The following is a 15,575-nucleotide window of genomic DNA, read 5'->3' on the forward strand; positions in this document are numbered from 1 at the left end:
ATTCTCCATAAGAGAAGGGTTTTCGTACAAAGAGACGTGATTGGTGTAATATTACTGATATTTTAAAAGAGTACCAAAATCTACACTTTTTTTAAAGATAATTAACGAAACGAGATAAGACTTAAATCTTCAAATCAATCAAATGTCTGGCTATCACAATTTTAGTAATTTCAGATTTTTCTCTTTACGTGCATGTAATTATCTTTTCCTAATCAACGACAATCTGAATTCATATTTTTCTTAATCATAAATGTCGTCACTCTCAATGCCATCAAACATGTGAAAATAAGGTAAAATATGACCCAATGATGAAGTTACCAGCTAGCTCTAACAATAACAAACATTTTGTCATACACGAATCTTCATCTGTAACAGACTACCTTATTCATGAAGCATTACCCTACTACCATTTTTGTATGTACGTAGATATTGTATATCCATGATTCAGTGGTCCTTTTACAAATAAAAAGATGACGGTGACAAATACCTATGAAGCAACGGGTGCTGTAGTGCTATAGTGTTAACTATTTGCTAAATTGAAGACCTAGATAAGAATTATACTATAATTTGATTAAGAGCAATCCAGCCTATATAAATATATAATAAACTCAAGTCTTTTTATCGGGTATATATATTAGTTGTTTTCATAATTGAAAATAAAATAAATATAAATTATTTTCATATATAATTGTTTTTATAAGTTATTAAAGTATTACAATAAATTGAAAATAAGTTATGATACATCGCAAACTATTTTTATAAGTTCTCTTAAACAAATGTTTATACCATAAAATAAGTTCAAATAAACTATAAATATAAATTCCTCGTTTTTCAGTTGGTACATTTTAGCCATGTGTCTCGGGTTTTAGTAGACAAAAATACTCTTATATATCATAGATTCTAAGTTTTAAGGTTAAGGGTATTTTAATATTTTTTATTTAAAAAAAAAACACAAACCCTTGCTCACTTCCCTCATTCCTCTCAACCATTTCTCTTTCATCTCTCTCACTCCAACATTTTCTCTGTCATCCTATGGTAGCCCCAACTGAAAAAAATCAGGACTGTTAAACAATCTTACAAAAAATAATTTTATAATGAGTTTTCATTTTATAATTTTTGTCTTATATAATTTTATCCAATTTTCACAAGCATAAAAGAATTGGTAATTGACTTGGAAAAAATCAGAAATACTCGTTGTTAAACAATTTCTTATAAAAAATGATTTTATAATGAGTTTTCATTTTATAATTTTTGTCTTATCTAAGTTGATCTAATTTTCATAAGCATAATGACATAAAAGGAATTGGTAATTGGCCTGGAAAAAATCAGAAACATTCGATGTTAAACAATTTCTTACAAAAAATGATTTTTTAATGAGTTTTCATTTTATAATTTTTGTTGTATATAATTTTATCTAATTTTCACAGACATAATGACATCCGAAGGAATTGATAATTGTGCTGGAGGATTTTTTTTTAAAGATGATAAAATTAGAGAGATTAGTGAAGATGGTGAAATTGAAGATATCTTGAATGAACCTTTGCGTGAAGGTGAATATGACAATGACTCAACTCTTTACAAAGACAAATTGTTTAACAACAAGTGTTTCTGATTTTTTCAATTAGGGCTACAGTAAGGATGACAAAGAAAAAATTGGAGTGAGAGAGATGAAAGAGAAAGGGGTTGAGAGGAATGAGAGAGGTGAGCAAGGGTTTTGGAGTTTTTTTTTTAGTTTTGAGAATGAAAATTATTAAAATACCCTTAACCTTAAAACTTAGAATCCATAATATATAAGAGTATTTTTGTCTACTAAAACCCGATACACATTGTTAAAATGTACCAATTGAAAACCCATATATATATATATATATATATATATATATATATATATATATATATATATATATATATATATATATTCATATATACTTTTTTCATATAAACAAAAAGTATAAAAATTATGTAGGGAAGACGTACAATATTATCTATAACGTACAGTGTTTGACATTTGATAGTGATCTAAATAGTTTCTAGCTTGTTGAATTACCCGTGGAGTTAATCTTACTTTTTTCCATGGAGCTAATTATTAATGATGGTAGCAATCATGATCCTTTCTTTTTCATATTGTTCTTCCTTCACTACAGTATTTGCATTGTCCACAATCATGGAAGAGTCTACAAATACGTGAAGCCTTCACATGCATGCACCCGAATTAGAAAGAGAGAGAGGTACAAGTTGCTTCATCCATGGCCTACAGTTTTCCTGATGTGTTTTGCTGGATTCAGAAGCTTCCACCAATCTCAGAATGGGAAACAAATCCAATTTCACTAAACATACGTTCTTCAACCTCTTGCCAACCATGTCTCAGTCTTATCGTAACCAAAAACCATGATTCCTCAAAATTCTGCTTTGTCATTATAGCAGACTGCAACACTCCTATCCATCTTTGGACCTCAAAACCTTTCAAGCACGCAAGCTCCAAAACAAAAAAGTTAATAGATGAAGAAACCATTTCCAGTCTCTTTGTCAATATCAACCAGGCCATCCTTCTTTATGGCTCCAACAAGAACACTTCCTTCCTCAGGTTTCCAGAACTTGACTCCACTCCCAACTTTTCAGACGTTTTCAATCTTTCTTTCTTCACTCTCTTGTTCCTAGTTTGTATATACGAAACTCCTGCTGCAGATTTTCGTTCTGGGTGTATTAGTAACCTGAAAGATCACCTGACAGGTTTTCAGTCAAGAAAAGCATCAATCACGCTGATGAAACTCTTAGGCTCTAACGTAGAAGAGTTGTGGATGCGCTCTGTGAACCTTGCAGTTACTAACTGGGTCGGGGAACAAGAACCACATCACAACCCCTTCAGAACACCTTGTCCATTATTTTCGTATTCCCTTTCGGCAATTGGGTTGTGGAAAGTGCAGCTGTATTGCCCCCTCGTAGTCATGGATGTTGAGAACTCAAAAAGTAATCCAGCAAGTGAGAGACTTCAATTCTCCCTCAAACATCACCATGTGGAAGCTGTTTTTCAATTCAATCACAAAGTCTCGATAAAAAAAGAGTGGGTTGAAATCATGGTGGACATTGACAACATAAGGTATGCTAAACTCATCAAGAGATAATACACTTAGAGTTAACAATTAGCCATTTATTAGCTTATGCTTATGTTGTTATTGAAAATTTAGAAAATAACAAAAGTCACTTTTTTTTCCATTTTACAGTTCATTTTAATAATAAAATATTATGTACTAACTAATAAAAAATAAACAAAATTTTAAAATCAAAATAATATTATTCATAATTATAAAATAGAAATATTAAAAAATATAATGTCAAACCATGGTTATTTTCTTTCTAAGATCATCAAAAGTAAAACGTTTATCTTAGGAATCTCATTCGTCTTTTGCTAATGATATTTTGCCAATCAAAATCATTTTGGAAATGCAATTTAATTTTTAATTAAAATTATTGATTACGGTATTTTCTCTCCAATAAAAATATATTATCATTCATTTTTATTATTAAAAAACGATTTCATTTTTATATAATTATTTCTATCGTCGGATCAATAAGTCTTTTTAATGCAAGAAAAAAATATGGCAAGCTTTTATAAAAGTATATAATTGTATTGAAAAATATTAAATATTTATGTTTGGACAAATTATAAGTGTCTTTCACGTGGTATAATTATTTACAGTATCAACATTATTTAAAATATGTATAAAGAAAATTTTCCTTTTTGTTTATACATAAAAACAAGACGTGTTTTGATATCCACATTCGTTTTTCAAATTTATTTTTTAAATATTAGTTTTAAATCAAAATAATTTTATTATCAATTTTATTATTTTTTAAAATTTACCGTATTTTAATTTGACATGTTTTAAAATTTAATTAATTTTTAATTATAAAATCATATAAAAAAATAAATAAAAAATATTTATGATAAAATTATAAAAATTATTTATATTTCATAATTATACTAATAATAATAATTCTATTATTTTTATTATCATAAAAAAATCAATAGTATATAAAATTGAAATATATAATATATTGTTTTATTTTTTTTTCTTTTTAATAAATTCAATAGATTTATTAGATTGATGATAGGGTGCTATTGTTTTTTCTTTAAAAAAAATATGTGGATTAAAAAAATTCAAAATTCTAGTGACCAGCACACCAACTATAAAATAGAACCGTCACTATTTATTCCAATAGATTAAAAATTGTTAAATTGCACTTTATCACCTATTTATATAGCATTTACAAATTTATTATTTAAGGTTTTTCTTACATGTTTTATTATTTTCATATACTTTAGTTTGTCAAATTTGTAACAAATTGGTAGCATATTTTGAAAATACAACATTGTTTTAACCTTATAACATGAACAAAGAAAACCTTAGACAACAAATTTTAAAATAATAATAGTTAAATACTAAAATGTGTAATTAAAAATGATTTTTTTTATTAAGATAACTAAATGTCAATTCGACCTATTTTGATCTTATCTATTGTAACAAAATATGTTAAAAATATGGTTGTCTTATTAAAAGATGGACCAATAAATTAATGGATTATTTTTTTTTCGTATATATATATATATATATATATTAATATTAAAAACATATTTAACTATATAATTTTGTTGATAATTAATATTTTAAATAGATAAATTAAAGTAATTAATATTTTTAGATATTAAATTATTCAATTATAATTTATAATTAAAATTTAACTAAATTACAATACTAGTATGCACTAACATTTTTCTAAATAATGTAATAAAAAATAATATTTTTAATTATTTTTAATTTAATTTTGAACTTAAAAAAAGCGAGTTATTAAATTGAAAATACTAATTGAATTTAGTGAAGGAGATCCACTCTGTTGTCTTTAATTTTAATATAAAATAATAAATTTTTTTAAAAGAGATGTAGAAAAAAAATGTTTATTTCCAATTATGGTAATGTATTAAAAAGAAAAGACTATTTTTGATTATCTTTAAAAGTTTTCAAGAGTTGAAAATAATGATATATTTATTTCAGGTGTGATGTTATAAAATTGGTGAATGAATCTCAAATGAAAGAAAGAGGGGCTGATGCAGCTGAAAAACATTTTCCTTCGAGAATATCCTTACAACTAACACCTATTGTCCAAGACCAAGTGTTGAGCCTATCGGTCGGGAAATCCTCGGAGAACCCACAGAAAGAATTCGAAGTTGACAAAAGTATAGAAGCTTCTTTCGAGCCATCGGTTCCGGTGGGACTTAAGGTGTCTGCTGGAGAGTCGACAACAGTGAGTTTGAAGCCTTGGAAATTTGAAGAATCTGTTTATGGGTACAGTGCAAATTTGAATTGGTTTCTGCATGATAGTATGGACGGGAAAGAAGTTTTCTCATCAAAGCCTTCAAAGTTTGCTATGATTAATCCTAAGTCATGGTTCAAAAATCGATACTCAAGTGCTCTGCGACCTTTCACCAGGCAAGGAGGAATTGTTTTCGCAGGCGACGAATATGGAGAAAAAGTGTGGTGGAAAGTGGACAAAGGAGCCATTGGAAAAACAATAGAATGGGAGATTAGGGGTTGGATATGGTTAACTTATTGGCCCAACAAACGCATAACCTTCTACAACGAAACTAGGAGGTTGGAGTTTCGAGAAATAGTAACTGTTGATGTTGCTTAGCCTCATGTCTAAGACCAAATTATTATAAAAATAATAACACACGTACTTTTCACTAATATTGTAATGTGAGTCATTTATTAAATTATACCTCATACAAATCGTGAAAAAATGAATACAATAAAATTAACGATGACAACTATATGGATCACAACAAAAACATCTAAAAAATATTGTTTGTCAATTAATAATGCCAATTTCTACTCATCTAAAACGTTATGTTCTTTACTATTGTGGTGTATTGACTAAAAGAAAAAAATATATGAAACATATTCAAACTTTAAAATAGCTTTTAATTTCATTCAAATTTTATATATTTTTACTCATTGATCATTTTGAAGATTTGGAACAAACAGATAAAATAATTTAAAAGAGAATTGAGTCCTTAATTCTCTATTTCATTTAAAATATTGCGTGTGAATAAGTGTGATATGATAAGGAGTTCCTTGTGGGGATGATAGGCTAACGTAGTTTTCTTTGAAAACATCTTTGCAAAGCACTGTCCAAGAGCGAGTGTAAACTTTTTTGTGAAAGTATATTTTATTAAATAGGTTTATTTAAGGTCATACAAAAATCATGATAGATAAGCCTAATAAAATTAAAAAAAAAGTGTTAAAATTTTAAATTATATATAATATAGCATTCAGCTTTTTTTTTAAGTTTAATTAGATCATTCAATTAAAAATATGATTAAGCTATCAAATTGCAATACTTTTATAAGTAGATTCTTGAATTATTCAATGAGAACTTGAAATCGTCAGGAAAAATATAAAAAATATAAGGACCCAATTAAAATTTCTATTATTTAATTAAAAAATATAAAAAAATTAAAGACCCAATTATATAGTTATGAATTTAAAGACTTAATTAGAAAAGTTTAAACAAGGTATAGAATTTATGTAATAAACCTTTTTAAAGGAGCTTGTCCAAGACACCAACTACCATGCCACGATGGGAGAGTCCACGTAAGGGACGAGAGAGGCACAAGTCACACCCCGGTGCACATTAGCGAGGAAACTTTCCTAGATTGGAACGGAGAGGGTGATTAGAGGGGCGGAAATCTCAAAGAGACAGAGTGCAACTAATTTATCCACCTCTTTCCTTGTTGGCTTAACTTCACTCAACCTCGCTATTCTCTATAAGTTTCTCTCCTCCATCATTTTTCCCTCCCATTATTCCATTTTCCTGTTCTTCCATCGCTCTCGAGCTCTCTCTACCATGGAATCATCCGCTGCCATTCGATCTTTTAACTGTATCTCTCTCTCTCTCTCAATCTGCATCTGCATTTTTGTTATGAACGTGTCTTTCCGAATGCGATCTCTGCTTTTGTGTTTACGATTTTTCTGTTTTATGTTCTTTAATTTATGCGACGTGTGACGGAAATGGGAAAAGATTCATATACGCAGTTTGATTTTGGAAAACGAATTCTATACATCTGGATTAGGTTTATGATTTTCGAGCTAGAAAGAAAAGTAACTGCGAAGGAGCTCGCTAGATTTGTCATTGTGTTGTAAACATTGGACGGTTTTCGTTTAAGGCACTTTTCGCATTTCTTGCTTTCTTTAAATATCGTTTATGTGAAATGTTATTTTCGTTTTGAATTAAATGCTGAACATAGCGTGGAGTTTTTGCTACTGTGATTTATTTATTCAATTTTATTCAAAGAAAGGTTATGCCGTAGATACTTTCCTGTTAAGATTTGCAGGAACCTTTGAAACGTTTCATAACTAGTTGTATTAGCTTGCGCGACTTGTTCCTCGTTGCTGTGATATGTGAAGCTTAATTTAACCTTAGAATGAACTTGAGAATTAGGTAGCAGCGATAGAGTTGTTTTATGCTATTGATTAGTATCGTTTGTTTACAAGAATCACGACACGATCATGACGTTTTTCATTAAGTTAGATGAATGCCACTGATTAGGTGATTAGTATTATTTTTTGCTATTGATTAGTATAATTTTTCATCTTTCTACAAATAACCAAAGGATGGTCTACAATCACCTTAGAGCTTGCAATTGACCATCTATCGGGTCCTGTAGGAGAACACAAGATGAGTAGTGACTGTGTGTTTTTTCTTTTTGGATAACTTTAGTGGCGTCCATATGTTGGATCCTATTTACTCTCAGAAATCTTCGTGTTTTGTTGCTTATTTTATTCTTTCGTTGATCTATTTCTGTTAAATAGAACAGTGAGTTCCGTTTTTCCCATGTCTCTTTGAAATAGGCTTAATTACTTTTGGAAAGGGTCTCAATGCCTTCTTAAATGGTCGAATTTCAATATACAATACTATTTAAGCAGTTCAATGTTTTTAATATGATTTTACTACAGTCAGATGCTTAATCATGACACTTGGATTTCAGATCCCATGGGCACTATGTCCCATATGCGACCTTCCCGTGATAAACAAGTTGTAGTTCCCATCCACAATGTCCGATGGAACTCTAAAAGTAGACTTTTCATCCAGCATTTGGCGTATGATCGGAAGCACATTAATTCCCACGTGAAGGGGAACAACACACTAGTTTCATGTGCAAAAACAGCTGAACCTATCAACACATCCAAGTCTGGTGATGGTGGGTTCTATTGATCGTGAAATGAATTACGTCCTTATTCTTTGTTTTTGTTGACTTTTGTTTGAATGAGAAAAGTCTGATACTATTATTTGGTCTTAGTGTAATTATCTTCTTAGTTATATATTATAATTGTTTTTTTTTTAAAACCCCACATCGATTAGAGATATAACAAAATCATAATATATAGATAATTACAAACCTCATCTTATTAAGTTGTGAGCTTGAATTAAACTTAAATTTCACTTTTTAAAAATGGTATCAAAGTCATTCAAGAGCCTTTCGTAGCCAAGTTTGTTGGGTCTATCATGTTACCCACTTTTGGGTTTCCCCTAGTCTATTATGTAGCCAAGTTATATTACATAGGTAAGTGCAAATCTTGCCTCATAAGTCAATTTTGTAAAGTTAAGTTAGAATTAACTTATATTTACTTTCTTAAGACTATTATTGAGATTTTAAATACAATAATCAATTGCAAAAATTTTGGGCTGGAATTTCATATGTTTGTGTCATCTAAGATAATCTCCTGGAACTCTTCTATACTTAAAGAAAACAAAGAAGAGAGAAAAGAAAACTCTTACAAGTTACAAACAAAAGATGTGATTTTTATTTCTTTATTTTTAAGGTAAAAATGTAATGTTATTTACACAATAATAGTAGGAAATGTTCTACTTCTGTTGCTCAGTATTAGTGGTATTTGAGAAAGTGTGATCGAGGGTATATATATATATATATATATATATATATATATAACTGTGTTATAGTTGGCTATTAGAATAGCTTCTCTTCAACCATTTTTTTTATTTATATTCAAGTTCTTTGACCTCTCAATTATTTAAGATGTTGCAGCTTCTTCAGATAGTACTCCACAAGGCTCGTTGGAGAAAAAGCCTTTGCAAGCTGCTACTTTTCCTAATGGATTTGAGGTCTATAGCTATTCTGTCCTTATTTACCAGCAAAGCATATTTTTATTGGTGAAAAATGATAATTTGGTGGGAATTAGCTCTAGTATGCCAGCTTTTATCCAAGACTGCATAATTGCATTATTAATTTCCTTGCTTGAATGTGAATCTGATAAATCACTCGTTATGTCGTGTTTGCTTATGATCAGGCTTTGGTATTAGAGGTGTGTGATGAGACTGAAATCGCTGAACTGAAAGTAAAGGTGATCTTCCGTCTTGTTTATCCTTTTGTACAATTGGAAGTGCGATATTTTAAATTTAGTAGCAAGGATGAGAAAGAAAACTTCCGTGAATGTTATATGGTTTGTTTATTCGCAATTCACACACTCAAATCAGTCGCTGGATGGGTATGTCTGTAGCTCTGTCATATAGTGTGTGTTGAAACTTCTGTCTAAGAATGCTCTTAATTTACTCAAGATATCACGCTTATAGAAAATGAGGTAATGGTATTAATGTTTTTTTAATCAAAATTGTAGCATGTTGTAATTTCAACTTGAGATTGTGGTGCCTTTGTGCCTAATGTCCTATCTCGTTATAATTCTTTTTTTGCAGTTCAAATTTGATTAAAATTTGTATCATCTCAGCTCTGTTTTTATACAACGTTGTCTGTTATAGCTGTGTGGTTCATTAAAAGAAGCATGCTTTTAGCTGGATGACCTTGTACACGACCTTAGTTGACTATTATTGTTATAGGTTGGAGATTTTGAAATGCATATTAAGCGAAACATTGGAGCAACAAAGGTTCCTTTGTCTAACATTTCACCAACAACTCCTCCGCCTATTCCATCTAAACCAATGGATGAATCAGCACCTGGTACCCTGCCACCATCACCTCCAAAATCATCTCCAGAAAAGAAAAATTCATTTATAGATTCTTTCAGAGAGAAATCACCAAGAATGGCAGCATTGGAGGCTTCTGGTACCACCACTTATGTCTTAGTGCCATCTCCCACGGTATATGATTCATCAATAATTTATGTTTAACTTCTGCCTTCACTAGTTATATTTGGCTTGAGCTATGTAGAGTTTGCTATCACTGATCTTTCTTTCTCCTTAGGTTGGCTTCTTCCGAAGAGGTAGAACAGTGAAAGGCAAGAGACAACCTCCTATCTGTAAAGAGGTGCGTCGTGCTTGTCAATACTCATCAATTTGTTATGAGCTAGATCACATAATTCACATGATACTGCGTTGAGCTTTCTCATCGTAAAGTCCACCATTGAATTTTGGTACATGTCTTTGTTGGTCAATAAGATTTGCTGGGGTGAAACTGGTTGTTTCTGCTTTAGGGGCCCAGCTTCAGTGAGCTGCCCCACGTAATACTGCAGACATAATAGTTGGAGTCTATGTATCAGCCTGCTTGCTTGTCAGCCTAGTCTCCCTATGTGACCTTGTTAACATGCATATGTTGGCTTTCGGAATAAGTGTAAAGTCTTTTACTAAAAACACTTAGAAAGAGAAACAAAAAAAAACTGATTATAATCAACAGTGATAGTCTCAGAGCCAAATAAATATTCTTTGGTACTCACTTATTGTTATTAGTATACTTTGTTTGGTACAGTTACTTCATCAAGTTGCTTGGGAACTTCACTTTAATTGGCCTGACTATGATGATTGTCAATCTATTTATTTCCTTTTTGAATTTTAGGGTGATTTAGTCAAAGAAGGGCAAATCATCGGTTATTTGGATCAGTTTGGCACTGGACTTCCGGTTAAGGTGATCTCTCAGTTTTTGTAATTGTGGTTCCTTTATATTTACTGCTTCTAACTGGTTTTATTTTTGAAATCTTGCAGACTGATGTGGCTGGACAAGTGTTGAAGCTACTTGTTGATGATGGAGGTATAACGATGTCTATGACCCTATTATAAAAAAGATGCATAGATTTATTGATATGCTATTAATGCAATACAGGGCTTTTGAGGAAAGAAAGAGAGCTACGCTATTTATCCAAAATTGAATAGTTAAAGGAATAGTGTACTCCACTAATAAAATATGGTGAACAAGATTTGTCAATCATAATAATTTTGAAGTCTACTAGTCCCGATTTCAAGTATTTTGAAGCTTAGTTGCAAGGAAGAAACAAATTACTGTCAAATGATAAGCATTGCATGTTTTGTTTCTTTTTTGGGAAAGTGGTGGTGGTGGCAGGTGGCAGGTGGCAGGTCGCGGAGATACTTGTGAGTCCATTGTATTCAAGACATGTTTTAAGAGTGAATTTAACGAATTTGGACAGTTAGGGTATGTTTGGATAAACTTCTCCATGAGAACTTATGGAAGAGAAAAATAGGAAGGAAAGTTGAAATTAGCTTTTGGATAAATTAAACTTAGTTGATGCATAGGTTCATTTTTTTTTATTAATTTGTGCATATTTTAGTTTTAGCTTATGGAGAAGATTATTTCATTTTCTATTCTTCCCTTTGTAGAAATGTTTATGGAAAAGTTTGTCCAACCCATATGTAGGGATGAAGATAGGCTAGGCAACTAGTAAGGGGCCTTTGACATGCTCTGTCAAAGGCCTAGCCTAAGCTTTTAGGCTTTAAAAGAAACCTACCAGGCTGGCCTGTTTACATAATAATTTTATATATAACACATTGTTTAAATATATAATTATTAATATTAATAACAAGCTCAACAAAAAAAAGAAGTTTTTTTTTTTCTTTTAAAAATCATTGGTTCGTATTTACACCTCTACTTTGAAATAATAATAAAATGACTAGTTTATTCAATATAAATATTATAGTTGCTAGCGGAAACATAAATGAAATAGTGCATGTGTGTTTGTATTTTTTTAATTAGTTAAACTTTATTATTTATATTAATTTTAATTTTATATATTATGTTTTATATTTTATGTATAATTAATAGTTCTAATGTAAACAAGGTTGACGAAACAATACATATTGTTGATTTGCGTGACGGGAAAAAAAAGCATAATTGTATTGTGGAGTAATAGTGTTGTGTACTTCTTATTTAAAGTGGATGAGTAGTTTATCTCCACTGTTTTTCTTTTTCTTTACAGTTGTATAGGTAACAAAATGATAGTTGAGGTTTAAGATATTTAAATTTTAAAATATAATTCATGACAAAATAGAAACATAAATATGTCTGCTAAATGGGGGTATACCGTTATATATAGGTATAGATATGCCACAAGAGAAGAAAGAATAAAATTACAGAAGTTAAAATAAGGTAAAATAAAAGAGACAAATCTATGTGAATCAGGTCCATATAGTTTGACCCTGTTATTTGTTTGTAATTTAATATTGGTATAATTTGTAAAATAATTATCATAAAAAATAATAATTTGTCATGAACAATTTTAGGCTTGATGATCTAGTTAGGTTTATTGACTTGTTTAGTCATGTAAAAAGGTCTGGAGACCAGACCAGACTTCTGAACAGGCTAGTCTAAGACTTATAATGAATAAATAGGCCGAACTTGAACTTAATAGTAATAATGATATAGGTCAAGCTCAAGTACAAAAAATGCCTGAACTGATCTGATCTCACCCGTTTCCACCTCTGGTATGATACAATAGTAAATGAATGCCCAATCGCTTTATGACTGCCATGCTTTTATCACACTAAAACATGGCAATGTTAGGCTTGATTTGTTTAGATTGACCGACGAAACCTTGATACTCCAAGAATGAAGAGAATGTATGTTGTACTATACTTATGCAAAGGATGTCCTCCATATTTTTTGTTTCCATATTTATTGACCGGACTTACTGGGAACTTTATCTTTTCCTATATATGGTCGAATGTACTGTAAATAGTACTGGGTAATCACAGAGAACCAATAGAGTTGGACAAATGTTTCTGTTTATAGCATATTCCAGGGAAAATATTATATTGTGATATGATTATTCGAAACACACTTAACTATGTTGTTTTTGTTATGATCATATATACAATTAGTGCAAAAAAATAAATGGCTGTTAACAAATATTATGAGTGTATATATGTCTCTGTTGTGTGTCTTTGTCTTAATGTATCCAAGCTGCATTGTATCTTGAATTTTAGGAATTTCCTGTGTACGCCGAATGTGGGTCGTATTGAGTATCTAGGCTTATTAGAGTTTAAAAACAATTTTTTGCTTTCAGTTATTGTTTTCTCTAATAATTAAAAAGATATCTTAAAACAGAAATAAAGTGAAAAGTCATGTGACACTCTTATAATTTTTAGTGATTGGAAGAAATGAAAATAGAAAATGTTTTGTCAAGCTATCAGAATCTAGGATCCAAACTATGGAAATCTCGAATCTTGTATAATTTTTCTATCAGTCCCAGGGATGTTCCTGATAGTTTACTTTAATTCATTGTCATTTACAATGTGTAGCTAGTTGTGCTGTTAGTTTTCGTATGTTGTCTAGTTAGTGTTGACTACTGAGCGAATGGAAAAACGTTGTTTAGCTCTGGACGGTCTTGATTTCCCCTATGTATGGCTTTTTGTGATTTATTGATGGCCTAGTCCGTTGTTTTGCAATATTTAGAGATAATTGTCAATGCACACAACCAAATTATCTTTGCTACTTACACTCATCCATAGCTATGATGAATTTCTTAACGTTTTTATTTGTGATTTACAGAGCCTGTTGGTTACGGAGACCCCCTTATTGCTGTCTTGCCATCTTTTCATGACATCAAGTGAGCTGGCCTTTTCCTGTTGTTCCGATCAATCATGAGGCATTTTTTTTTTAATTAGGGAGCTATTCGCATATTGGCAAAAGTTTTTAATAGGTGACAAATAATTGAAAATTCATACTTTGTATACCAATTGCTTAAATTGTACTGGAATGAAGCTATTCGAGACGACCTTCCTTATGTATCTTATTTGATGGAGTTTGATCGCTAGCTACTTTTTGTTTAGTTTCTCCCGGAAACTTTTTTTGAAATTCTGGACCAGAAATAGAAATACCGTAGTACGATATATAGAAATGTTGCACTCACAGCAAAATTCTGACCAAACAGTGACCGAATCTCGTTTTCTGAGATTGGTTATGTTGAGATTATTGATCGAGGTAATGGTTAGCATCCGAGGCCTAACAATAACATTCTTCCTATGTACCAACACTCAATGTGAAATTATTTGTGTATTGAACTTGATTGATTTAGAGGGGGCAAATTACTCAATCTAATTTTTTCGATTTTATTTACCCTCGAATCATCTTATTTTATATTAAAACTTCTTTAATTAAATTTAATCTATATTCTGATTGGTTCAGCTTTTACAAAAGGTGGTTATAAATCATGAAATAAAAAAATAGGCTACATATTAACTCGTGGGTAGAAAATGTATTTCGATGAGATTATAATTATGCTAAAAATATCTTTGAATATATAATTGTCAAGAAGTTCTTAATGGGGCTGGAATAATTATTATAAAAGATACTAGTAAAATAAAAATAAACAGTGCCAATTTTTTGGGTAACAATTAAAATTAAAACAACATACGAGATAAGACTGTAGTTATTCATAGGTCGACCAAAATGTGATTAAAAGAAGTTATGTTTATTGAATATTTACAATTACATCATTATGTATATATGTAGTTTGAAGTGTATTAGTTTGTATCTATGAAGTGGGTAACTCTGAAAATACATAATAATGTATATTTGTGTAGTGACTTGCACTCGTATATAGCAGGGTGTATCAATTAAAAAGAGCCCTATGGAATGAATGTTATACGAAGAACTTCCGGTATAAATAAATCAAAGCAATATGTTAAAAAAAACTACTGTAAATAAAACTCAGAAAATGATGGTCAACCATTGTGATATAGTTTATTACTATTCAAAATAATTTCTGACTTTTATCGTCACACATTTATTTATAGTTTCCAAAAGCCTATTTTCTTCCATGACATTGATTTTTTTTGTGTGTTCTCATGTTTTTTTATTGCAAGAAGAATGCAGAATCTAAAAAACTCAACATGTTGATCTTGTTATCCCTATATTCTAATACGAGTATTCAATCTCAAATAAGAGGAATTTTAGATGATAGTCTTCTTCGGTGAATTACAACGATTTGTTCATCAATTATATCATAGTATATAATATATTTTTACCCTTTTAAATACTATTTTTACGATATTGTGTTAACTGTGACTCGCTAAATAGAAAAATCCATGAATTAAGATTTTGTAAACATACCTACAATATTTTTTATGATGACTTCGTATGACAAAATAAAAAAGCTTAGTTAGTAATTTAAATTTTTAATTTTTTTGTTTTCTATGTTTGTTTTTTACTGAATTGAGTCACAATATTTATTAAATAGAATTAATTTTATTTTCTTTGTTAAATTAACGTAATTTCAAATGTGATAACGTGTCACTCTAATAAAATACTTAAGTAATTT

General features: G+C 30.1%; 2 protein-coding genes across 3 annotated transcripts; both read left to right on the top strand.

Annotated features, from left to right (window-relative positions):
- The first annotated feature begins 2,037 nt into the window (after nt 1–2,037).
- On the top strand, nt 2,038–5,768 carry LOC108328310 (uncharacterized). The gene is made up of 2 exons (XM_017562163.2): nt 2,038–3,097; nt 5,052–5,768. Exons 1-2 carry the CDS (start codon nt 2,247–2,249, stop codon nt 5,686–5,688), a joined length of 1,488 nt encoding a protein of 495 aa, XP_017417652.1. The 5' UTR covers nt 2,038–2,246; the 3' UTR covers nt 5,689–5,768.
- An 863-nt stretch (nt 5,769–6,631) lies between these two features.
- LOC108329416 (uncharacterized) lies at nt 6,632–14,069 on the top strand. Of its 2 annotated transcripts, none has more exons than XM_017563604.2 (9): nt 6,632–6,937; nt 8,045–8,257; nt 9,095–9,180; nt 9,366–9,419; nt 9,910–10,170; nt 10,274–10,336; nt 10,862–10,930; nt 11,008–11,053; nt 13,805–14,069. In XM_017563604.2, exons 1-9 carry the CDS (start codon nt 6,904–6,906, stop codon nt 13,864–13,866), a joined length of 888 nt encoding a protein of 295 aa, XP_017419093.1. In that variant the 5' UTR covers nt 6,632–6,903; the 3' UTR covers nt 13,867–14,069. The 2 variants fall into 2 exon arrangements, with proteins under 2 accessions (XP_017419093.1, XP_017419094.1); XM_017563605.2 differs by having other exon boundaries at nt 6,633–6,937; nt 9,104–9,180.
- Nucleotides 14,070–15,575: the final 1,506 nt, after the last annotated feature.

This window comes from Vigna angularis, chromosome 2 (genome assembly GCF_016808095.1).
Source record: "Vigna angularis cultivar LongXiaoDou No.4 chromosome 2, ASM1680809v1, whole genome shotgun sequence".
Lineage (NCBI taxonomy): Eukaryota > Viridiplantae > Streptophyta > Magnoliopsida > Fabales > Fabaceae > Vigna > Vigna angularis.